Here is a 26207-nt window from a genome sequence, read left to right as displayed (position 1 = left end):
GGGCGCCAAACTTCTATGTTTCATCGATTTCCAAAGATCCACGCGACAATCGTCGGCTCTTACAGAAAACCATCAAATCTTAGCTTCAACGAGGAACTACTCCTTCGCTCCACGGTATTTTCCGAGCTCGCCAAAGCCTCGACTCTGCCCGGGCCCGTAAATAACAATTGTTGAACGCGGGGGGTCAGCTTAACTCGGTGAAACTCGAAATAAAACTAGCGTAGCGCTTCTATTTATCTGCGAGTAGCCGAGGGAGCGTCTGGCGACCGAGAGCAGTGTAACAGGGGCGCGAGTGAAAGCGGTAACACTTCGTGAAATAACGCTTCCGCGAGAATAAATACCGAAAAACAATGGTAACAGCTACGGTTGTAGCGAAAATATTCCTTTCGCGCTTGGTAGACTCTTTTTCCATCTCTGTCAAACGATACCTGTTCTTTCCCAACCGAAAAGAAAAACATTCTAGACAATTTGTAAGCGATACGGTTTAACCACCGTCCAGCTGCGACTCCGCATGGGCAGCCCGCTTTAATTGTGAGCGTAAGGATAGCGCGAATAAGCTTGAATAATTATCCTGCCTGAAATTCACATCGTCCTCATCCTACCCCATGAATCAAGGGTAACATCAGCATCGCCGGGAGCACAGAGGAAGTGTAAACAGTACAAGCATCTCGGAGCAGGGAAAATCCAGCGTGCAAGCGCGCCAAGTACATTGTTCGCTTCGTCGAAAGATGAACAAAGGCTTCCTTAATCGCACGGCCAATTGCTCCTGGGCTTGCTGCTCGCGCCCGGGCGATTCTCACCTGCCAGCGGAACGACCATTTCAGAGGCTGGCGCCGCGGCGACACAGCGAGTAAAATTAGCGGAAATTAGCGCGATTCCGGCGCTCCCCCCGTTCCGGCGTGATTTTTCACGCCGTCAGCTTGGCTGCCGGCCAAAGCGGAGGCAACGTTTCACGACCGATTAGACGAGATCCTTTTCGTCGAATTATTACGCTCGAATATCTCGGAGCACCGGGGCAACGGTTCCCTCCCCCTCTAATTATCGACTCGCGATCCGATCTCCGTCGCGAACACTACTTTCTAATTACCAGCGGTGATCCCCGCGCGTCGATTGGAGTGAATCGCCGTGATTCGAGCTCTGCCAATCGCGGGAACCGATTGTCCTGATCCCTCTTCGAATGCTCAGTCGGGGACCGATCGTGGGAATTTCAGCGTTCCACGCGAGGTTAAAGCTCGTCGTTCCGCGGAAAAGCTTCGCACCTTGTACACGACAGATTCGCCGTCCCTTTGTTCGAGGGAATTGGATCTGGATGACAGTTGAACCTTGTAAAAAAAAGATGTCACGCGTGGTAAAGCTTCTGCCTGGGATTTCGAATCGCAGAGGGAAGTGAAGTTATAGGATTCCACTCGTCGACTGTCTTCCCGTTCTTCTTTGTCCACGTTTAATTCCCAAAGTGCAAGACAACGAGCTAGCAGTGCAACGTTAAGTCAACGGGATGAATTCGGTGCAAGGATCCAGTTAGTTCACAACTCAAGAGCTCAAGTAGTTGGCGTAGATCTTCCGGCTGTATCTCAATTAAGTTCGACTTCGTCACTGATCTATCGCTAAGCCGAAGCTTCTGATTCCCCTTTCCGAGACGTAGCTGCGCCTCCTCCGCGCACGGGACGTGGACATACGCGACGTGGGGATATTGCGCGCGTCCTTAATTCGGCATGATTGCTTTGCGATTCCCTCGGTTCGAGTGCTCCCGAAATTTGGTTATCTCGTCGGCTCGAGGTATATACGTTAATTGCTGCGGAAAGGCAGGAAGATCCTCCGAGCATTCCAAGCTCCGACTCAAATTTTCAATCGGAGTCTGTCCTCCAGAGTTCCAAGTTCACTACCATAAAAAAAAATCTATCTCCATCGTCATCCCTCGTGTTTAGTGTTCCTGATTTCGCGATATTTTTAGTTTCTCGAGAAATCAGAAATGAGATCATATTTCTTGAGAATTCTCGAGAAATTGAAAAAATATTGCAAAAATTATATTTTTGGAATAATGTTGATAATATTTATCAAAAACACAAGAAAACTTTAACTAAATGATTATTCCTGTCTAATTTATACAAAACTTGTGTAAATGAAAAAATAGATATTAAATATAATTGGTAAATTTATTTATTTAATACAAAATTTGTGCAAAGCGAAACATTACTTTTTGGTTTTAATATGTATATTTAAATAGAACAATGCGTTTAATGTAGCGTCAACGAATCTATTTTTTTGTGGTAAAATCTGTTACTGTTATATTTTGACGTTTTATAAATATCTATCTTGGCTGTTAAATGAAAAAATGCGTCTTTTGACCCTTTTGGAAGAAATTCTGGATCATGCAAAAATTTTATACGGGATACAATAGTCTTATCTCCTCTTTTCTATATTTCTTCTTTAATAGCCACAAGAAACTCGGTAGGTACTTAATTCAGTATACAATTTTTCTAAATTTTGAAATAAGAATTTAAGAGCACCTTCAGCAGTTAATAACATCGAATCTTCTGTACTGTGATTTTCTATTGAAATTCATATAGGTTCTAATGTTATTAATAAAATGTATTATAAATTATAGATGCGCTTATACGTTCGCGATTAACTAGTAATACATTCATTTACGAAAATAAATGAGATTTATAATATTTTTCCTAGACTTAAGTTTCTCGAGAAATTGTAGTATTTCTCGAGAAATAAGAAATAAGCAATTATAAGATTTCTCGAGAAATTCTCGAGAAAGCATTCTCGAGAAGGAACACTACTCGTGATAGATCGTTGTCGCGGCGATCATCGAGCCGAGGAGAGATCTTCCTCGGGGCGAACTTGCTCGAGACAAAGTGTCTGACGCGTAGAATTTATGTACCGTGCATATTTCTTCCTGTCTGAAGCTCCAGAGATTCGTTCGCGCTGAAAAGTTCGATAGAGTCTTTCCCGCAGTCCAACTACGAAGAAACGAGAAACAGGGTGGAGAAGCTGGCCCCTTTTGATCGCGAAATCGAAGGTTTCCCGAGGTGGAGCGGACAGAGAGCACAGGAAGCTTTCGCCGCGGGGAAGTGCCTCAAGTTTTTCGAAAGAATTCCATCGCGAAGGCAAAGCTGATTTGGTGCAAACGAGTCGCGGGTCTGTAAGCCGCTTTGCCAGCCAACCGAGTTTCGACAGAGCCACTCGTATTCCTATGGAGAGTCGTTATCGGCCGCGTGCTGCTATCAGTCGATGCTCGACGGTCTGTTCTTGCGTACCTGGATAGCTAATGCAGGAAATATGCGAGGCAATCTGCCCGGTACAAACGGACCACAGGGGGAGGGGCTAATTTAATTCCCTGCACCCTAATTGCGATTCCTCGTACTGTTTCCTTTGTTCAATTTCAATCCTCTGCTCTTCGAACGATTCGACCGCCGCGCGCTGTCGGCTGGGCCAACTGGTGGAAAGTTCGCGGCGCGAATCGTAGCGGATTCAATCTTTTCCACGTGACCTGCGAGATTGCGGTGGAAAACTTTCGGCGAATTTTCCTGAGGTTATCATCCAATCGAAACATTCCGAATTCCCTGCGGCCGCAAATTCTCGAGCTCCTTGTGCGCCTGGCGTGGCCTTTTGGAAGATAAAAATTCCACTAAACGTTAGGGTGGAAATAAGAGAAGCGTGCGATTAGAGCTCGAATGACAGTTGATGCGTAGAAACTGGCTGTTGTGTCTCGAGGTAACCGGGAATTAGTTTCATCGCGTACTTCGAAGCACCCTCGCAGCTTTCGACCAGCGCGCAACAAGATACATCGCTCGAGCTTGTTTTCTACTCTCTTTACCGCCAGCCTCCTTTCTCCGCACGAATTCAGCCACTTCTCTCCCTCTCCATCTTCCCGGACGCCACGAAAAAGAAGGTTCAAATTACATCGACGATCGCTTAGAACCGGCGTGGCGGCGGCTGTTATTTCCTCCGAGGCCGAGGCGGCTGCTGATGGGCCTCTTTCTCACGCCGCAAGCTCGCGCAATAAAGGAGGGAGTAATTTCGCCCGATCAAAGAATCTCGTCTTCTATTTGTGTATCCGCAGCGTGCCCTGCTCTCCGCTTAGGTACAGAAAATAGAAAGAGAATGAATGGGATTTATGTGGGAACCGGTCACATACGCACGTCCATCTACTGTGAATCGATTCATTTCCCCAGCGACAAGGATAACGGATCGTTCGCTTCGAAGGTATAAGGAGAAAGTTGAATCCCAAAAATCTGAGAAGCCTCTGCGAACTTGAAAGTTCTGACGAGCCTCGATGAGCCTTGACAAACTGTCCTTTTCCTGTGCTTCTGGTTAGCTACTAGTGAAACGTATCGCTGCCTTCGCCACTGCGCTGACAGAGCCCTCGGAAATCATGCGCCTCTTCTTCAGAGCAGCAGCGTGACGAAGAATCACTTGTCGCTCTTCGATATTTATTTTTTCAAGCAAGAATCTTTACTTCATACTCTAAGCCCCAAGTCACTCGTTCTTGCCTGATAACTAAGCTCCCTACCAAGCTAACGTGCATTACTCTTTGCGGAGGACCTATTCAGTGCTCCAGCCAGCTATAAATTTCGCCAAGACGTTCAAATCCCAAACTATACATGCTTGGAATAATCAAAGCACGTCGACGGTACAGTTGGAGCAAAATAGATTGGACCACGAAAGTCACAATCCCAATTGTGCACCAGGCCAAAGTGAAACACCATTCTGTTAGACCGTGCCGAGTGATGGGCGTAGCCGAACGATATGGTAAATAGAGGGGCAAATCGTCGGTGATACTGCAACACCGCGTACGAGCAGTTTGTAAATACCGCGGTTCTGCATTTTACCGATTTCACAGGAGGAAGAAAAAACTTAATATTTCAGCCATTTTAAGGGATCTCTTTGACTGAACTTTTTTGGGTCAGTTTCAGCACGCCTTGTAATAAATAGTAACATCAATTCGTCATAAAAATGCTTGATTTCTGTGCTAAGTCACTTTCACGCACCAAACGTGCCGTCGCTTCACCTGATTTCTCTGTAAATGCGCGGTTTTGCCGCCAACTTGCTATGAGAGACAGATTCACGGCATCCTTGAACCTGCTGGTTCCGTTGGTAAAAAGGCGGCTTCCTATTGGCTGTTTCACATGGTGTGACTTTTAAAAAAAAGTGAAACAGCGCTTGGCAACCGTAGGCGCGAAATCTCAATTTTGCTACTTTTGTAGATCCGCGGTATTTACAAACTGCTCATACGCGGTGTTGCAGCATCACCGGCGAAATGATGACGTTACGTTTATCTGTATGGCGACAGCTGAAATTATTAACTGCAGATTGCAAACAGAGAAAGTAGGATTAAAGTGGCTCTATCTCGACGCGGTTAACCGTGATTTAAGCAGAGAAAACCGCTGGCCGGATTAAAAGCCTCCGGCCAGAGACTCCTTCGCTCCCTGACAATGAGAATTAATCGCTTTCGCCGGGACACGGAAGGGGGGGAATAATAATTTTTATCGGGACACACGGAGTGTCAATAATAGCCGGTTATTAGGAGAATTTATGATGCCGGTCCCCCGCGCCAGGATGAAACTATAACGACGGGGTTGTTATCGCAGTTGACACGATGGCTGATAATGTTCCGGGGCTGATGGATTGTCGGGCGGCGCGTCACAGCCACAGAGAAACCGTGAAAGACGAGTATACATCGTTATCCGGCACAAGGATAACGATCCTTTATATCAAGCCTCTCTCTCCCACGTCTGCATTTAGTTCTCTTCCACGGCTGCGTCGTGAATGTTGCGCAACTCACTTCGCGACATCTACATTGCCAAGTATTAGGAAATAATTTGTTGCGAGAAACGTTGCAAATTTCATCTGGTGCTTTAAATTATTAAATTGAACTATTAAATTAAATATTCAGGTTCCTTCTATTAGAGTAATAAATACGATTAGTGATAATAAAAAAGAAAATTAAGAGCAGTGAAAAGTCTTCAATCTGTGCCAAATGTCACATTTCTCGCAGATACATCAGGTGTCCTGATAATGATGAATAATTCGTCTCCTCTGCTAATTAACAATCCAACTCTCTCCCGTGCCATTAGCTTTTTAGCAGCGGACCTTCCCAAACAATCAGAATCAACTCTTCCCGTTGCAACGGGTTTTTCGCAAACAATAAACAGCTCGTTCGACTACGGCAGAAGTTTAACGAATTTCGGACCCTTCGGGTAAAACGAGGCGCGTTTGTATGCGACCGTGTCGGTTCCAGGGAGAGACTGGCTACGCCGTCGCACCCCCGCAGCAAATACGGGCGAACACACGCGCGCACACACAGTGGTATAAACTCGCAATAACTCGCACCTGTTCACATGGGGCCCAGACGTATTCCCACTGTAATAGCCACAGGAATAGTTTGGGATTTTATGGGACGCGTGTTTCCACGGTGCATGCTAACGCGATGTTCCCTGTGGATGTGGCTGTTGTACACGCCTAAGTGCCCAGCGCGCGGGCGTGTGCTGGTGCTTGAACGTTCGCATTGAACGGCGATGTACCACGGAGCACAGTGTCTCCTGCAAAGCAGACGCAATTCTAACCGCTGCTGACTGTGCCTTTTACGGTCGCCAACTTTTATACCCGCTATCACGATCATCCTGATTTATCCACTGCTTTATCGCCAGGCCACCGAAGCCTGTCCACAACTGTTCGCATTACAATCATATCCAGTGTTAATTTATACCGATTCGCGTCTGCCGTTGAACCGCCCTATACTGCGTCGCATATACGAGCGTTCGGAACACAATTCGTAATAATGTACTATAAAACTGTTTTAACGAGAATATAAATATGCAAAAAAAAGATACAAGTCCATTCAAACAAATTGAGTTGATCTTGATTTTTTATTGAGTAAACAGTCAAGTGTTTTCTGAGTGTTGAGGGCTTTTATTTTGTTTTCTTTCAAGCGTTCGTATAAAAATAAAGGGTCTGGATTACGCTCGTGTTAAAAATCGTCGCAAGAAAATATTGGTTTTTAGATTTTTGACCATTCAGCGTCGTTGCTTCTGCGACGGGGTGTCACTCAATATCGCCCTCTGATATCGCGGGCAAATCAATTTTCTCTTCTAATCAAGCAGCCTCGGCTAGCTTCTATTTATTCGCGTCTCTGTTAACGAATACGTTCCAGCCAGTTAAAGTGAATTTCTCGGCAGCCGGTGGTGGGTTTTTAATATGTAACGCGCGCTGAACTTCTTTTCGCGGTAGACTGGCGGGAAATTAATGGAAGAATTCGGTGTGCTGGAAAGTCGAACGAAGTGGAACGCTGTTGGAGGTTTTTAATAATGTCCCATTATTCTCCAGTGCGTGGGCGGTAATTTTTAAGTTTCGGAGAAACTTTGATCCTCGACATTCTATCTCGCTCGAGAGGTAATTCCATTCGGACTACTCGTCAAAGGAATATTTCATGATGGCTGCTCTGGCGGTCCTTTGATACCAGAGATTAATCGAGTGCTTAAATATTCCGTGCGACGGGGTCCGATCGAAGGATCGGCGGATTAAATTTTAACGCTTGCGGATTGATTGATGGGAATTTCGGTTCAACTTACGCCATCCGGGTGGTACTTCGGCACGCCACTGGGCGTTGTGTTCGATCCGCAGAATTCGGTGAGGACATCCTGTAGCTTTCGCGTTGAATCTGAAACACAGTGGGTTTCAGATTGAATTTCCACTTTCCGACACGCGACATCATAGGTTTCGGATAACGGGAAGCGATCTACTGGACACAATTCTACGGGGGCATAGTTAAATGACACACCAACCAGCTCCACACTCCCCGTAATGAACCCGATCCTGGTACCCAACTATCAACCCAATAATCTGCAGCTTCAGTCACCAAAAGAACCGCGAGTGAACGAACACTGATTGCGCCAATGAAATCGACGTGAATGGGATGTCCCCCGGTGCAGGCTCGAAAACGAGTGTCTGCAGCGAATGGATCAGCTAAGAAAACAAGTTGAGAGGGAAAAAAGGTTTGCTTTCAGTTGGTTTATCGGCGGCTCCCCTATAAGGAAGAAAGCGTCCCGGTCGAACGAGAGAACGATCGATTCGTTGGTGTCTGGGATTCAGCTGTTTGCAGAGGAAACAACGCCGCGGAATCGACTAATAATAGGAGACCATTGGCCTAATCTACCCCCGCGGACGTCATAATGCACTTAACGGACAGGATATTTCTGGACGTGGACTATTTTCGGCGAACCGATTGACGGGAACGACGATGATGGATCGCGCCCCAACAGCCGCGTGATTAACGCTCGGGAATTTGCGTTTCCCCTACGAAAATCGGCCCCTAATTCGACCAGTCGATGGGGACCGGCTCGGGAAATTGCCACCGGCGCTGCCGAGAGCGAAAAATCGAGAACAACTTCTGACGCTGAAGCGACGGCAGTGCTTCATCGTTTCAACGAATGTCGGTGGAGTAGTGGTAAACAGGTGATCGATTGTTGGGGGATGGGTTTTTATTAGTTAAACTCTTGGGAAATATGAAACCAGGGAGTGGGAGGTTACGCGCGGAAGAATGGTAGACACAGTAGAAGTGGACGGTCATAGTCAGACGCGGAGTAAAAAGGAACACGTTCCACTTTGTGGCAGGAATTCCTACCTGCTCCGACGATCGCCACTTCGTTATCACTGCGAGATTCGTTGCAAGTTTACCCACGATACAATCGCACGCCCGTGCAGCTTGCGTAAGAGAAATATTATACATTCCTGAAATTGTGAATGTATCTCTGGCTCAAGCATCGCCGTGGTTGGAATAAATTCCAGTTCCTCTTGGGCGATGTCGCTCGAATTTCCATAATTCCATAAAGAACGAGCGCCACGTTCCATGACTTTACATCGAGATCGCGGGAAGCTATCTCATTAGCCGCGCTATTCATTGCAATCGTTAAGAAAAAGGGGCAACGAAAAGTTGAATGAAAAAGGAGCGCGAGTTTTAAGAAAGATTCTTAACCGCTGGCTGCCGGGTTCAAGATCACAGACACGCGTGCGCGAAACGTATTTGTCTAGCGATATCATCAAGGAACTATGCGAAAGTTCCTCGGAGTCGTTTCTCACGGGGCGCCACGATCATTCATTAAGACTGGCGAATCTTATTTTCCGTCTGGATGATAAATGGGTTATGTGGAGTGCGAAACCTGGCCCGCGTTATTAATTCTCAAAGAAACACGTGCAAAATGTAACTTCGTTGTTTCGAGCCTCCGGTTGCCACGTGAACGTCGATTAAAAACGGAGGGGAAGGAAATGACGGGACCCTGAGACGAAGAACGAAGCCGCGCGGAAGCTACGCTAAATCCCATCGACGTCCAACGTCCCCTTCGTGGGGCGCATCTTTAACCTTTTTCATATCTGAAATGATCCTATGAGCGATGGGCACTGCCCCGAAATGGCTCTTTTTCAGCTTCAAGATAAATAGGACTCATATGTATTTGATGGTACGTCATCTCGTGAGTTCTTTTGCGAAAGGGGCGCCGCTGAATTAATCCAGGGATGGTCAGTGGATGAATAATGATTTCTGTGCACAATTACTTCCCCCGAACAAAGCGTAATTAAGGAACCGTCTATCGCTAGAAGAGTAGCGAAGGAGTGCTAATAAAAATACAGAAAACACAGCGCTAAACCAGCCACCCTTTTCCGTTCCTCGCGCTTGAAGATGCGCACCGCGTCGCTACAAAACTCCCTACATCGACAGCTCTCTTATTCCCAACCTCTGTTCTCTTTCCAACAAAGTTCGACGCTACAGTAGCGGAGTCCCAGCCAAAAGATGTTTCACGTTTTACTTACAAGCTGCCAAGTCCTGGAGCTGTTGAAATTCCGCTGGTGAGAGCTTATCCCAGTGAAAGGCCATCCTTACTTCTGGTCTCTGTCTCCCATAGGACGAACGCCCGGTCGCTGAATGCTGAATGCCGTCACCTGTAGATAGAAAGATATCGCTGGATTAGGAAAAGCTTTTCGATCCAGCTGTCCACGGCGCAGCTATCGAGTGTGACAGAAATTCGCAACGAAAAGAATCAATCACTGTATCAACTAAACATCTATGGAACATATGGCTTGTTCGTTCCACAAATAATAGACAATCACGCTAGAAATAAACACGATCGCAACGGCGCCTATATTCACCACTGTCCACCAACAACATCCCGCCCCCGAGCTCGCAATGTTTATTCCCACCAATATACATGGCACGCGAGCGCGCGACCAGCTAACAAAATCCAGGCAGAATATCGCGTCGATGGGGAAATTCGCGGAAACAGACTCGGTGCCGTCTCTCTTTTTTTTTTTGTTATTCATTCAGGCCAGTACCTTTATTTTCGCCTCGACAGTGGGGATTCTGGCGAAGCTTTGTTACGGACAACGCAGTTTCCCACATTCAAGAGTCGCCAGCCCGTACGGTGTTCCGCTGGATAGCCGCTCTGCCTTTGCGGGAAGCCCTTCGCCGGCCCTTTTCCTTTCCCCAGCGCGACGCTTTGACTGGGTCCTGACGCACATCGCTTACGACCGCCCTCGGGAGCTCCAGGGAAACGAAGAAGAAACTTGCGAGAAACGGCGACCCCCATCGGGTGTTCCCTTCCCTCGGGAACTGCACCGAGGGGCCTGTGCCGACGGCCATCCAGTCGTAGGCGTTCACGTGAGAGCGGAAGTCGTGGAAAATTCAGGAGGGAAGTCGACGGAACACGGGCGCAAGTGGGTGTCGAAGGAGGTAAAAGTTTGCAGCGTTCGGGGCTCGTTCAGGATTCTACGAGGCCCGATGAGAATCCTTGGGAAACGTAATTCTTAATGCCGATGGGAAGAAGAGCGCCCGTAACTTGGACAGAGCCGTCCAGCGGCCAGGGAGATTCGAACGCGAAACTTACGATGTTGTCGGGAGCAGCAGGCATTCTGTAAACTGAAAGTTCCCAGCTCCGTTCGCGGGAAACGCGGAAGTTTACCGGCGAATGTTGAGGAACGTCGCTGGAATTCCACGGCGGAGGCTTTTGTTATCCGTACCGCGAACCTCATCTATACGACGCTAAACAAAATACAACGCGCACCGTGCAATTTCGACGAAACGTCGAGGGGGACGCTGCGCAGAGCCGCGCGAAGCTGAACGAAGAAGATTCTTAGAGAAGTAAAAATCTTTCCCCCATCTTTGGAAGAATCCTCCGTTCGCGGCGGAGCTCCGACGCTTCTGGCGTCCGACTCTAGGCACGCCGAGCCACTTAATCTCTACGGATAGCGAAGTCGATAATAAGCTTAATCGACGGTAATGGCGCGGAACGCGATCGTTTTAATCCTAATGAATGTCCATACGCGGCCACTCGATAGGGAGCTCCGTTCGATGACGATTCAACCAGGTATGGTGTAATTATGGCGAAACGGGAGGTTACAGTCGCAGAAAAATTCAATGATGGAAGGCAGGGGACTTTGATCACGTTTCCATTGAGAGAAATCGAGGACCTCGCAGCAAGTGGTGCAACTCCATTTGTGACAGTTTTTGAGTTACGACGTGTAATACAGGTAAAAAAAAAATCTACATCGCTTGGTGCACGTTTGCTGAAAAGCCGATAATAAACGAGCGATTTAATGGAAAATTTAAACCTGCGCCCGTTACATTTTCTGCAATATTATTGTTCCGAGCGACTGCAGATTTGAACAATTCGCCGAAAATAGAAATAACAACTTGTCAACTCAATAACTACTATTTATTCTGTGAGAATATTTATTCTTCGGTCAGTGTTCTTTTTTTAATGTTAAGTCAAAGCAATTGTTTAATAAACAGCCTTTTCAGCTGCGCCCCTATTGCCGCAAGGTCCCCACTTTCAGCTTGCTGGCTGAAGTTTGAAAGTTTACCGAATTGATCGTCGCCCATTGATAAATACGTCAGCCAGTCGAATGTAAAATCAGGTGGAACTCCATCGCGCGATATTCCTACTCGGGGAACATTTCTAATTTTTTTTTCATCCCGCTCTCTGGGGCTCGCAGTAATTTCGGAAAGTTTTCGCAGCGAATGGTAATGTTAGCTGATACTATTTCCCGCGGGTTCCCTCGCGCAGCCTCGGGCGTCTATTATCTTATGATAATTTAAATAACCAACATTGCCGGGGCGTCTCACGTCCGAATTACAAAATGGGGAGCAGTCGGACGAAAGGAAACTTGCTGAGTTCTGTAACCGTACACGAGGATGATTGACAAATACCCGTGTCCCATGCAGAGCCGATTTGAATTGCTAAAAGTGCAGTATTGGTTGGCTCGGAGAGGGAACGGGTTCTAAACTCGCAGGAGGAATCCTGCTGGGTGCACACCCGGCGAAATGCTGTCTTTAAGTAACACGACGGCGATATATCATGCAAATAATGGTGAGACGGGAAAATACGGGGACGTATCGAATCGATCGACAAGCTGTCGAAGATGGGGCAAACGCGCGTATCGAACTTCCAAATGGAATAAACGATCGCACACATCTCCGTATCAATTATGTATAAATATCTCTGCAATCCACGTGCAAGCTACTTGAACCTACCAAATAGAATTAGTAGGTACATACGTACGGAAATAACAGTGAACTGTTCTTCCAGCTGTGATTTGCAATGCTTAGAATCTTGTTAACATTCCGACGGGAGTATCGAATTAAATCGTAGAGAAGTTTCAATGGCGTCTAAAAATTGCTGTTGCCGAGGCAGCAAGAATTTCGACCAGAGACACGTACCTACTGTCCACAAAGCTGGTAGCAGCTTTTATTTCCTAATGGAGTAATTCTGTGGAAGCAGGGGCCACGTGGACGTAATTAAAACCCTCGCTAAAACGCAATTCAGCGACACGCCAGTGAAAAATACCGCTGCGCGTATATGCTGCTCCTGTATATTTGAGGATCGATCCAACGCGGCGTTACTTCGTACAGGACTGCTTCCAGCGAGGGAAAATTGGCGAGTTCAAACGGACGTGCAAGTGGCAAGAGACAATAGCCACGCGGCCGGGATCTCTGCGTAATCATGCGACATTAAACCGCGACGAAGTTAGCGCCGCTGGAGTAGATGGGATAACAGGATTTCCTAACAGAGAGTTCACACTTTTCGTCGTCAAAGCTTTGTTCTTTTGGCAGTCCGCGGAGTCCGCTCGATAGTGGCAAGTTGTTAGATTAACGGTGTAATTATAACTTAACCTAGATTCTGCGTTCTACGTCTGGACTCACTGTTCCGCGCATAATTACAATGGCGAAGGCGGTGCTAATTAATTGCAATTATGTTACCGTCGTGTGAATTAAGGCGCAGATTCCTGTTACAAAATGCACGACGTAACATTTTTACTCGTGCTTACTTTGCGACCGGGACCATCCGAGTTCAGCAACACCGAGTATTCAAGACGCTGCAGTTCGAAATGTTTACGCAGTGACTTCCTCGAGAGAATCATGATTCATCGGTGAAAAGTCTTCGCCGTTTCGTTATGACTTTCGGTTAATTAGAGGGCCAGGTAGACGTCGAATTGGAAGACAAATGACGAGCACGAGGGAACGAGTATGCCCCGTAAATAAACGCGCAGCGGTACGTTCAATTTAATTAGTGTTTCTCTTAATGGAAGCCCGTTCCTCCGCGGAAAGTGTGCTAATTATCCTGCGTGCGCCAGCGTCGTCTGTATTGTTCAAATTAGCTAAATTAAGCGGTGGCCTAAGAAGAGGGTGGTTAAGAATGTATATTTTATTTGATGGATTTCGTGTGAAATACTACAGCTCCCTTCCCTCGCGGCCTGCATCTAATAAAAAACAAGGACGATCAGAGAAAATTGGCGGTTTCTAATATCGTTCGACCGCGAGCCCCGATGAAAAATGTTCACGCGCGAGGGGAATCTTGTTTCCTGCGCTAAATAACAAGGATCGCTAATGAACCGTAATTAATCGACCTAATAAAGTCGTGACTGTGCCCAGAGGTATTCGCATGCGGCGGGGCACTAAAAATATTATCGATCCGAGCCACCAAGACTTCATTACGTCATGGATCCTTATCAGAGGGACGCGTGCGTAAATTAACTTGCACAGACCGGTTAATAGCCTCTGCGTGCAAATTGCAGCAGCTTGACCACGCAAGCAACTCGCATGGGCCAACATGCGTTCATTACACGAACACAGGGCATCGAAGCTTTAGGTATTCGTAATTTCAGAAGAGTCCGCCGCTCGGAAATGAAAACAGGAAACGTCGAATCAACTTTTAACGACAAGAGATTTAAATCCCTCCGGCGGGTTCTGGTGCCTCGAATTTAAATGGAGGATGCATTTAAATGCCGCGCGAAGGTTCTAAATAGAATCCAGTTCCCTCAGACACCACTGACGCGAAACTCGAAACGAATTGCAATTATACGGGTGAAAAGTGAAGTGATAATATTGACAACGCTGGGCGCCATTGTCGGACGTCCATTTAGGCCTTTGGTGATTATGATAAGCGAAATCAACCCCGCCTGTATAATATGCAAATGAGTGGGGGGAGTGTGGCAGGCTCTTAGGTGCAATCTTCAACCCTTCTTCCAAACACCTCGCACAATGAAATCATGACTACTTTCTCGACTCCTTTTGCTCGATCGTCAAACGAGAGCACGGGGACGAATCTAATTACCAAAGTAGTTTACTTACGTTTGGCTACAAACTTCACAATCGTCGATCGCGATTCTTAAACTGCCGAATACAGTGAAACTTTCGCGCCATGCTTGTACGTTGCAAGTGCGTTAACGGAACCGAGATCGCACCGTGATTTCCAGGATTTTTATACCCCCAGGTGTTGGGTGAAACCGGGGGGAGCATCTTTAGCAGAAACACAGTGGCGCGGCGTTCCTGCACGAGTTTATAAAGCGGAGGTAATATAAAGCTGCAGGTTGCCCGCTCCTCGATCCCCGTCCGCTCGCAAACTGGAACTAATTGTACGTCAAGCTGGGAAATTACGGCGCGACTTGACGCGACCCATTAAAAACGAACGCTCGTTCCTCAAAACGGCCCCGCAATATCGTCGATCTTCAACGTTCGAACGAGCTGGAACCGCCCAGACGCCTGAGCGGCCCTTGTTCCATGGGGATAAGTAATGGCCGTTAATAAACTGCCATTAGTCGGATTAACGAAGATGCGATAGCACCTAAGGCATCGCCTCGTGGGCATAAAGCTCACGGGATAGCACTGTTCGCGTGCTCGCAGCTCTATCCTCTGTCAGAGCACTCCGAGCAATCGCGTTACGTTCATGAATTAAACCATGAAGATAGAAATACTATAAGATTTAATCCGATAAAAGGGGCATAGAGGCGCGTTGGATGCACGTGAAGCAGAGTTTGAGACCTCTAACTGCTCGGAAATTAAGTTACTCTGATTTTGCGACAGACCAGAAACTTGGAGCAATGAGCTGTTAATCCGCGCTCGCGTTTAATGAAGGCTTGTTTGGAGGCACTGCATAAGCGACTTTCGTAGTATGCATCGCTATCAGAGTTTCGAACACTTGGAGCGCGCGTGGCGGGGATAGGCGAGCCAAGGTGGGTGTTCGCAGCTAAGCAAGGGAATAATAAGATGTTCCCTTGAACGTCGTGAATGGCTGGGCGTGCTCGTTAAATAGCGATTGTTCGGCAAATTGCGCGGCGGCGAGGAGTGCACTGGCTGTTCAAAGAGGAATGGAAGGGGATCGAAACGAAACTGGGGCTCACTGTGGATTTTCGATTATCGGGGCCAATTATCGGTCCACGCCGGGCTGGGGAATTTGGCAAAGGCCGTGCGCGTACGTTCGGTTGATTTTTCTTCGAGCCTCGGTCCCCTTGTTCCGAGCGTGTGGCGTTAAGCAATACACTCGAAGAACGATCGAAAGACGATTCTTCTGTTCGTCCAAACGAGATCCTGCTCACTGTAGCTGGGAAATGAATTAGGTTCGATCAGGGTCGATGCCTTTTGTGGTGGAGCGACGAAAAAAGAGTAAACACATGGAATTTCATTAAGAGGAGGCAGGGGAACTGGTTAGCCAGGGGCGAAAGAGAAGCTCGATAAAAATTTCTTCACTGGTTATTCCGTGACACTACTAACGAGCTCGTGGCCCATTTGAATATTGTTATTAGGGGCAGAAACTACCCCGTTCGTAAGAAGGATGACAATACTTATTTAAATGTAAAAGTCAAACGGAAAGAAAGGAGCGGCAGCGATGCTTCGAACGAAATTAAAGTTCCCCGAACTCCATCACGAGCCTTGCATTTGTATTCTCCGATTGCATGCCGGCTTCGAACGACGTTCTATTGTAAAAAGTTGTAGGAATAACGAGTGGGAGATTCGAACAGGAGGTACTGAGCTGTGTTGACAGAATACCCAAGCTTATTACACGAAATATCTTAAGGGGTTATACCTAGTCAGGCGGCCGAAAAGAGGCGACTGTTTGTGATTTCTTTTTTAAAAAGCGGAAGCATATATTCTTACAGAACATTTTGCACTTAAAAGAGCAGGATTTTTCTACGAAAAAATTACCAAATATTCTTTAAATGTTGCTCTTTTAAGTGCAGAAAGTTCTGTGAGAATATATGCTTCCGCTTTTTAAAAAAGAAATCACAAACATTCGCCTCTTTTCGGCCGCCTGACTAGGTACAACCCCTTAATACTATCTCGCAGATCGGATTTCCTCGTAGAACCCAGAAATGTCCGACTACTCCCGACACTCCAGCGACCCTGCTTCCCTCTTTCCCCTTCTAAAATTCGGCAGCCACGCACAGCTTGATTCGCAGTAATCAAAGTGGCCCGAAGCGGCCGCTTGATTTTCCTACCGCCGCAGCGTTCGTCCACGAAAACATCCTCCCCAGCAAAGCGGTTGGATAATAAAGTACCCGGAGTAGGAATCGAGGCGATAGCCCGAGGACGAAGGCTTTCAGCGGTCAGCCATTTCGCGGAAACAAAACATCAAGGAAACATTCGACGTCCGACCCATATTCGAGTATCGAGATGAGCAAATCCTCCGCGATTGCCCCGACCTTATAAAGATGTGATCGACGTTCCACTCTTCGTGCGTGGCGGCAAACAAGTCGGTCGCCGTTTCCACTTCCGGCGCGGCTGATTATACGCCGCGATCGATGAAAGGAAGATAGCAGCGTGTGGGGAAAAAATGTTACGTTCCAGCGGCAGCGTTAGAGAGAAAGAGGGCAGAGGGATGTCGAGAGGGCGGCGAGGAAGACACGTCGAAGAAACGAATAATACCGCCACGTTAGGAGGTGGAAGATAGGGGATGAGGAGCCTGATAAATTATGGATATGAAAGTATATTTATACCGTGGACGAGAAGTCGGGGGAGACGATGGTGGTCAGACGAGTCGCAAAATAACGCAACAGCGAAAAGAGGCGGGTCAAAGGATGCGAAAGGGAGGGGTGGAAAAAACAGTGACGCGATCGGGGCTAGAGTTGACTAAAGGGAAAAAGAGGCGAGCCGGATACAGATGGAAGGAACGAACGGGCGTGGAGAAAGGGGCGCAGAGAAGGCTGCAGCAGGGGCTTGCGAGCATTTAATTAAAAATAAAGGGTGTGGGCCCCTGCCGGCGAACTTACGGGAACGGGTGGAATTTATTTGCCACCGTGATGGCCCCAATGGGCATTCGCGATGGCCGCACGAATTCGCGCTGGGACACCCCGAGCATCTAAAGTGCCAGCCAGTTGCCAAAACACGTATACAGGAAGTTGGTTATTACAGGCTGGGATGGAAAATAAGGGACGGTCCAGTCGCAGGGCATTTTCCTGGGGACGAAGGACTGGGCGTCGATTTTTGCGAATGGCTGAGCCGATTTGCGATATAGTTAGATACCGCAATTTAAATTAGTTAAATTTAAGGGAATTTAAAATTTCTTTAAATTTAAGGGAATTTAAAATTTGTTTAAATTTAAGGGAATTTAAAATTTGTTTAAATTTAAAAAACCAACCATCCGCGACGGATGGTGACTCGAAAACTTTGCTCCAAGTTGTATTCTCGAAGGGGAAGACTTGGAACGAGAGCGAAGGGAAAATCGTGAGGTTGCTTCGTCGAAACCAGCATTTGCCAAGCCTTACGATTTTTATCGCGTACTTCTCACGCGAGCTGCATACGCTGACTCTGTTAATCACCCTTATACAGAAGCGTCGTTGTACGATAAACTTTCGCGACTCTAGGAATTTTGCTTTCAACGAGAACGCATAATTGCACGGTTTAATTGCTTGCTCCACCTTAATTACTATATTCCGTTGAACACTCTTGAATGCTGTTTCTTTCGGACTAATGTCATTAATGTATGGAAACCCTGCTCCATGTTCACTCGCAGCTGCTGCTTCGTTACTTCTGCTTTAATCTAGCAAATGTGTCCCTCGCCTCACTGTTATCTGCAACTACATAGATTTCTATCAAAAGTACCCACCGGAGAACTTGAAGTTTTCCAGGATTAAGAAAATACTTCTCTAGCCACTTATTTCCAGAGAAGAGGAATGGGGTACAATATGTAATACGATTCGCCCGGTACCTAATCTTACTTTAAAATTCAAATTTTCTACGTGTTCGCACTCCAAATGTCCTTACTACGGCGTAAAAAATTCTGCCTGTACAACAACTAATCCGTTTATAGCCAGGGACTCCGTTGAAATGCGCTGCAAGTAGTATAAGACGGTAAATGGTCAGGCGGACCCAATTCTGCGCGCTGACTACTGCCACGTGCCACATACGCCACTCTAATACCGTTATCACTCTTTCTAATCGCTAATACCACCGCTTTCCGCAATAACTGAACAACTGCTTTCGCAACGGCAGTTGTGCAACTATTCGATTGAATTACACAATACAGGGTCTCTCCGAAGTGTTCTCCGCGGGAGGACTACAAACTGCGGAGAAAAAAATCGAGGAGGAAGTCGCTGAAGAGGTTTGATTATGTAACATTTCCCTCGTTACCGCGGCAACGTCTGTTTCTCCGCGAGGCAGTGGAAGTGTCGCAAAACTTCGCGTCTGCCGTCTATCCCGCAGAATCTTTTTAGCGAACGAAGTCTCCGGATGCCTCGTTACGTATCTGGCCGGCGAGATCAAAGGGACGCTCCTGCTGAAGGTAGTGGAGGTTTAAGGAAGTACCGAGCAGGGCAAAGGATGCTTCTCAAGGAGGTGGGGGAGGACGCCAGGAAGGAATCAATACGTACTAACCGCCCCGCAACGCATTTCGACTGGCACATCTCCCCGTGACAAAATCAAGGATCCTCGTCCAATAACCAACTTGAAATTTCAGTGGCACGATAATTTCTTTCAAAATCCACCGAAAGAGGGCTAACAATTATCACCGGCGGTGCAGAATATTCCACAATTCCCTCGTTCTCTTTTGATCGCCATCAATGAAAGCGCACGGGAATAATTTATATTTCAATTTACTCCCCCTCCCCCCCCCCCCCGCCCCACCCCAATTACGGCTGAAACATTAATCCGCGACACACATGTTCGGCGTACTTTCGAAAACCGACTGGAAATTGATACAGCTTCCCGTGCGCCGGGTTCATCCCCGCAAATGTGTCGATGCGCGGCGAAACGAGATCCGTCAGTGAACGCGACGCGTAACGCGATTAATAAATAAATTGCGCGGGCGGGGCAATTACGCGCGTTGCGAGAAATTAACCCGCTCCTCCCGCCAGGAACGCCGGTCCCTCCAGCGGCGCTGCAGAACGCTCGAATATCGAGGAATCCATCGTCTCCGGCATTTTTAATTCCACCCGCTCGGTCGATTTCGACGTGACCGCCGAAACGCCTCGACCCTTATGCAATATGCAAGGGCCTCCCCGTCGCGACCGAGCCTTTCGATATAATCCTTTCTATCGCCGGCTGTCGCTCCCGATGCAATTCCTCCGCGGGACGAGTAACGGCCGGAATGCTGCTGGTTTAATGAAGAAAGCGTACCACCGTTCGAAATTTCGAAATTCCCAGGGTTTAATTACAATTCTATCACCAGGCCGTAGTCGTATTCATATTCGCCTCCCGGTCGGGAGTAAGCCATTTTTCTACCCCTTCTTTCCATTTATTCCGCGTTCCATTCGTTTCCGCATAACGCGCTCCGAGCACGCAAGGCGGACGGGCGCGTGCACGCTCGACGTTGTCCGCCGGCAAAGCGATTTAATTCTCGTCATCTGAATATTTAGCCTCCCCCCCCCCCCCCCGCCGCTCCGTAAATATGTAATATTGCGCGGCAAGTACGATGTGCAAGCAGAACGGCCGTCATATTATATTCCGGTGGGAACCAATATCGAGATATCCATTCTTTAAAGGGAGACGTCGTGTTTTTCCAGGCTCCCAACATTTATAAGGGTATAAATCCTGTCGGTTTTTATTTTCCGTCGCCCCCGATTTATCTCGAGATATCAGGAGCATCGATAGATTCGGAAATATTGGACGCTGGCATTATAAATCCTCGGACCGATGGATCCCTCGGAGGAGATTACGAGATGACGCGCTCCACGCAGCCAGAACAATTTCGAGTTGTGCAGGGAACGCGCGCGCCGGGTATTATCGTGAAATGTTTCATCTTCCGCGGTCTAATTCCGAGATTACCGCTCCAATCGAGAGGATAACAGTGGGAGTTCAGTGTGCATGGACAGGTGAACTTAAGACGGAGATACAAGCCACGAATATTGCAAGGATACGGTGGCGAACCTGAGGATGCATTCTACAATACATTCGCGCTACCATTTACTGGCATTACAGACGACGGGCCGCAAACCACACCTTTGGATTGATTAGTTGGTCGAATGGAATGAGATATTCAAAGGGGGCGAAAGTTGTAATCGAATTTCACGAGGGTGGCCAGGAAATGGTGTCGGGTTAGTGATCCCAAGTACGAGTGAATTACATTAAACATTAAAGCTACGAAAATTCCGCTGCAAAACCATCGACACAGGTTACCAAAAATTAATCCACGAGTAGGGTAATTGTGGGAGAGATGCCGCACTGGGAGAGACGCCGCACCTTCGGTATTTCAGGGTTATAAAATACAACACTGTCGATTCTATCTGCTTTAGGCTGTTCGTTTAGGTTAGATTAATAAGCGAGAACGTGCCTCCATTATTACTTTGAAAGATTTTGCTATTTTTCGAGGTAAGCCTACTGCACTTTGCCTCAATAGTTATACGTCGAGTTTATTTTTACTATCGTAGGGGTACTTTCAACTTTGATCGACTTCCATTTTAATAATTTTTTTATTTTCGATGATCCAGTCGTCCGAAATTTCGACCGCCAGCAATTCTGAAGCCGCCAACTTCACTGCGAAATATTTAAATAAACAAGTAAAACAAACAAACAACACAGATTTTTTCTTGCATTTCAACAGTGGTACAACATACCCTCCGAAATTCGAAAACGTTAAGCGTTTATTTCATTACAAAAACCATCACCGAAAAGTGGCGGATTTTTCGACCGAGAGAGAAGAATGTCCCCTTAATGCTAGTTGTAAGACACGATGTTCAACTAATAATATGTATCCTTGGAACAAATTTTCATTGCAAAAATTTAGACACGGTGACAATTTCGCGCAAGGTGCGGCAACTGTCCCGCAATCACCCTACCCAGAGTTAACGAAACGAGGCCCCAAAAATTAAAGCCCCGAAGCCTGTCCCTTAACCCTTTCGAGGCGCCCTCGATCGCCCATCCGTCGCCTGCCAGCGACGTTCGACGTACAGAGTCTCCTAAAAATTTTTGGAGCGCCCGTCGTCACCCCGGAAGCGTCGATTTCCGTCGGACGGTGGGGGGTCGCGTGGAATTATCAATTTTTCAGAGGGATCGCCGCCAAGAGGGAGGTCGACGCGCGCCACGTTCCCTAGCGAGCATCGTCCCGTACGCGAGCACACCTGGCGCTTTGGATCGCCGACAGATCGATGGGCAACGGATCGATGGTTCGCGAGGATGCCGCGATAGAATCACGTACACGCGAGCTCCATTTTTCGCGAGCTTATTGCCCGTCGACGCGAGCCGAATCGTCGGCTGAAAAATTTACGATCCCTCCCGGTCGTGAAGCGACTTAATGCTGCCTGACGCTCGCGCTGCTCCGCTTTTCCTCTTTCTCTTCGTTTTCCGACCGCGGCAAGGTCGAACGGTGGAATTAGGTGGAGCACATAACCGAGCCGAGACAGGCTCCACTGCAATCACGAGCAGCAACGGGAGTCCCGACGTGGGTCGACCCGAAGCCAAAGATATTACCTGGTCCACGGTGAGTTCCACGATTGATCCACGGAATTCCGAGGCTTAGAGTCGCTACAAAGGCTGGCCTGTGCTTGTTGATTTACTTCCCCACGCAACGAAGCAACGTTTAGCGGAGATCTGTACGATTAACCGAGGGCAAAGTTCAGAGGGGAACGGCGAAGAAAGAGGACGATATTTTTTAAACATCCCCGTATCCTTGAAAGAGGGGGAGGAGATAAGGGATACGCGAAAGGGAAGTAGCCGTCCGGGAGGGACGTTATCGCGAGAAGGAAACTTCTTTTCGCACCCTCTCCCCTACTTTGCCAGCCCTTCGTGCCGAACCAAGCACGTTCGATCTGCGTTCTCATCTCTTCCTTGTTGGCCCCCGTGCGAAAATCAACGCCCCTAGATAGCGGACCTAGACTCGAGCGTGTCTCAAAGGAAATTCGATCGAGCCAACGATTGCAAATTCTCTCGCCGGAGAAATAGACAATCTCTGGTGCGCGCTCCGACTTCCGTGTCGATTGAAAATTTACTACTCTCCCGCAGGACGTGGAGGATCTTTTATCACCAAACCCGCGATTATCGCCAGAGTGTTATTCCAGATACAGCTACCGCAGTCATCCGCTTAAAAATACATCGCCGCGCTGCTTCCAAGCAAATCTGAGAAACTGATATCAACAAGGCGAGGTTATCGAAGTTGCAAAGCCTTCGCTGCAATTGGAGGGAAGGGAAACACAATCTCCGAAAGTAGTTTTGCGTCATCGGCCGCGATCGGAATCTTCCGTCTCGTTTAGCTCCGAAAATATATTTCGGCGGTCTATTTACCCCCGATTTACTGTTTTACGCCGATCGTTGCTCGTGCACGTAAGTAAACGCGCATTGGCGCCGCCGCCGCCGCGCGATCGACGCCTGCTCTTGCGTGAATATTACCCGCTGTTTATACACCATTGTTCCGCGAGCGGGCGCGCTCGCGGAACGCGCGGGGCCAAAGGAGCACGGTATTGTACTCTGATGGAGCCTGCGTTTCCCGATATTCGATATTCTGCTAGGCGGCTTAATCCTGCACACGACAGCCGAGTCTCGCTCGTTTCGGGAGCGCCGTTGTCTTCCGGCGGGGTAGAAAGTAAATGTGACTGGATTGATGGTGGCGTTGCTAAGCCACAGTAGTGATACTCGTGTCGCGATATTGTAACGCTTATCTTCCGCTGGTGTAAATAAGTCTCCGACGTTGACTCGTTGATTGGAAACCGATTCTGTGTTAGTCAGTTTGGATGTTCGTACGGGGAGCTCGCTGTTTAGTAAATAATCCGCCCAAATAAGTGCGAGGGAGTACGGCTCTCGTATCTAAAATAGTATCCACAGGAAGACACGGGAAAGGCCATTGCGCGAGAAGTCGAGCTATTTTCACGTGGCGAAAATACGCGGGAAGGACGCGATGGAGAAGCCACGCGACTCCACGCGTGCTTCGATGTACGTACATATGCATCCAGCTAATCTCTGATGAACCACTGCTTTACTTCGACTATCCCTAAGTTTCTCTGAAAAATTTTTCATTCAAAGAAACCAGAACAGGGGCCAGGAAAATTATGTGGGTCCTCTCTCCCAAAAAATGGCTCCCGGCACCTGCGGAGAAACGAACTGATGTCGCGCCTCCAGTTTTCAAGCTGATTTTCAGCAACTATCGACCAGTTTTTCTAAATCAGCATACAAGTCTGAACATATTAGGTTTATTCTGATGTAAGAAATAATAGGGTAACTCGGGGTAATGTGCCACAGTTAACTTTGAAACGCGATGTCTCGCAAGTATAAGTAGATACAGGGAAAAAGATAGAACCATATGAAAGTGTAACTAATTCTCTGCATTGGCTAATAAGTAGAGATATGCAACTTTTATAGCTCAATGAGAAAGGTACAAATACAAAAGTCCTCGAAAGTGACATATTACCCAAGTGGTGGGTAAATATGCCACAAGCTAGGGAGTGCGAACTAATCACTCAAATTTTTGAGAGTCAACAATATTTGAAAATATTCAGGCTATTAGTAACTAATAACAAATATTTGAACTCAATGAAACGTAAAATATATTTGAAAAAAATAGCTGTTTCTTATAAATTAAACAGTCTCCAATCTCTATGCAGTCTTCATGGACCCACTTTTTGCAACAAGTAGTTTTTTTTATCGTAATAATATAGTTCACATGTTGCACTGTAATTGTCATTTTCTGCATCAGTCGAATTGTCATAAATAATATCCACATTCTCAAAATTTGTTTTCTATTGTAGTATGAGCCTCCTTCACCATTCGAATGGCTTCCTTTAAACTTTCTGACCCAGCAGCACGGTCTGAAGTTCGTACATACTTCTTAGGCATGGTTCTAATACGAAAAAACAACTCGATGCCATTAAATAGAGAAGAGTTACAAAAATATGAGTGGCGGCACTTGTGGCATATTATACCGACAAACATGTGGCATATTACTCCACACGGCCATAAAAAGAAGGATTGAAAATCTCTCCGCAAAGTACATAGTTTTAACAGATGCGTGAGAGGTTGTAAAATTCGTTTGTTTCTAAATCGTAATCTATTGATTTTCATTTTGCAGAACTGTTCACACTAACGTATAATCTGCATTCTAGATACAGTGTGAAATTAGATCAAGACGATACTTTTATAACTTGCCAGGATTCACTGGAAATAAAAGAAGGTAAAAGCCAAAATCTATTGTCGTCTTAGCAGTTACACTAAATTGAACGGAATTGGTGCAAATGTAACGCCGGCTGTGCGTTATTTAAAAAATGATTGAGACGTGGCATATTGCCTGCGGTGGCATATTACCCCGAGTTACCCTGCGAGGGTTAGTTTTAATAGCCATTCTATATTAGGTGTATCGACAACCCCGGATTCACCCTACGCCACAGAAAAAAAAGCGCAGTTCTCCATTGAATCTCTACACACACGCGACAACAGACAAATACGAGAATGGAGTAGGAAATTCAACGAGGCTCCAGCAATTGCGTAACTGGCCGATCGTCCATCAACAGGATTTACATCATTCTTTACTTTCCACGTTTCTCACGAAGCGGATTTATGAAAATGCCAGCGCGCGGGCGTATTTACGAATGATCCTCGCCCACGCGCGGCAATGCGCGAAATCGCAAATTCCCATTGAATTATTGTTTCCCTGGGGCCGTCGAAATAGGCGCCATCGTTGTATCCCCCTATTAAATACGTGCCGCGCAGGAACGCCCGTTGATTCTTTCTGTCTGGGCACGTGAGCATTATTGCCACCGTTTCTCCTGCCATAAGTACAAACTGATTGAAAAGTGGCGTGCACAAACCTCGCGGAAGACTCGTACTAACCAAAACTATTATGCATCTTCCTAGACATCGTTCTGCACATCTTGGTCTCGCGCGAATTTCCAAAGTACAGATTTCAGCAGACACCGCGCGCTGCCATTAATCCCGAGCCGATGCCAACGCGCGCGATTATTGTGCCTCGTCACGCTTTTTCGCGAAACACCGGCGGCTCCGTGCGCCGTTTAATTCACCGGACGCCCAAACGCGTTTACCGTGGACGCTAGGAATAAAATGATATACAGTTCGGCTGCACGTCGCCGTCTAATTGGACGGCCTTAATATTGTGGACATTACGCGGCACCGTTGGAAACGCTCCTTCGCTCGTAGTCGAACGGCTTGTGTACAGAAAGAAATTGCTGGATGATGGAGACGACAAGCACGATACGGTAGGTACTTGCAATTATTCGAAGATGCGCTGGAACTAGCTGCTTAACATTTCCGAAGCTGGCGCTCGCCGGAATTTTATTCATAGCAGTTGAACGACTATTCAGGATGCTTGCAGCACTGTAAATTCTAACTGCAATATCGCAGCGGCTCCAGTAAGCCAGGATAAAACTGCGGAACGGTCCTCGTGGGTCTGAAACGTAGCAGATACAGCGGCACGATCTCAACCGAGCTCCCCAGGCGCCATTTCCAGCGTTCTTCCGTCGATAACGAAAAATTCTAGTGCTCCTTCGATGGCCCCCGGTAG

General features: G+C 47.3%; 1 protein-coding gene across 4 annotated transcripts in view; it reads right to left on the bottom strand.

Moving 5' to 3' along the window:
• The window catches only part of Dgk (diacyl glycerol kinase 1), a 70742-nt gene that overhangs the window by 31841 nt on the left and 12694 nt on the right, over positions 1-26207 (bottom strand). For all 4 annotated transcript variants that reach the window (XM_076812436.1, XM_076812438.1, XM_076812439.1 and 1 more), the window contains exons 2-3: positions 9814-9942; positions 7581-7669 (exon numbers count right to left, since the gene is read on the bottom strand). In XM_076812436.1, the coding sequence (XP_076668551.1) occupies positions 7581-7669; positions 9814-9877 (153 nt within the window). In that variant the 5' untranslated portion in view covers positions 9878-9942. The remainder of the gene's footprint in view (positions 1-7580; positions 7670-9813; positions 9943-26207) is intronic.

The sequence above is a fragment of the Andrena cerasifolii genome, chromosome 5 (genome assembly GCF_050908995.1).
Source record: "Andrena cerasifolii isolate SP2316 chromosome 5, iyAndCera1_principal, whole genome shotgun sequence".
Classification (NCBI taxonomy): Eukaryota; Metazoa; Arthropoda; class Insecta; order Hymenoptera; family Andrenidae; genus Andrena; species Andrena cerasifolii.
The sequence above is the reverse complement of the archived record's forward strand: the minus strand, read 5'-3'. Positions and strand labels throughout refer to the sequence as shown.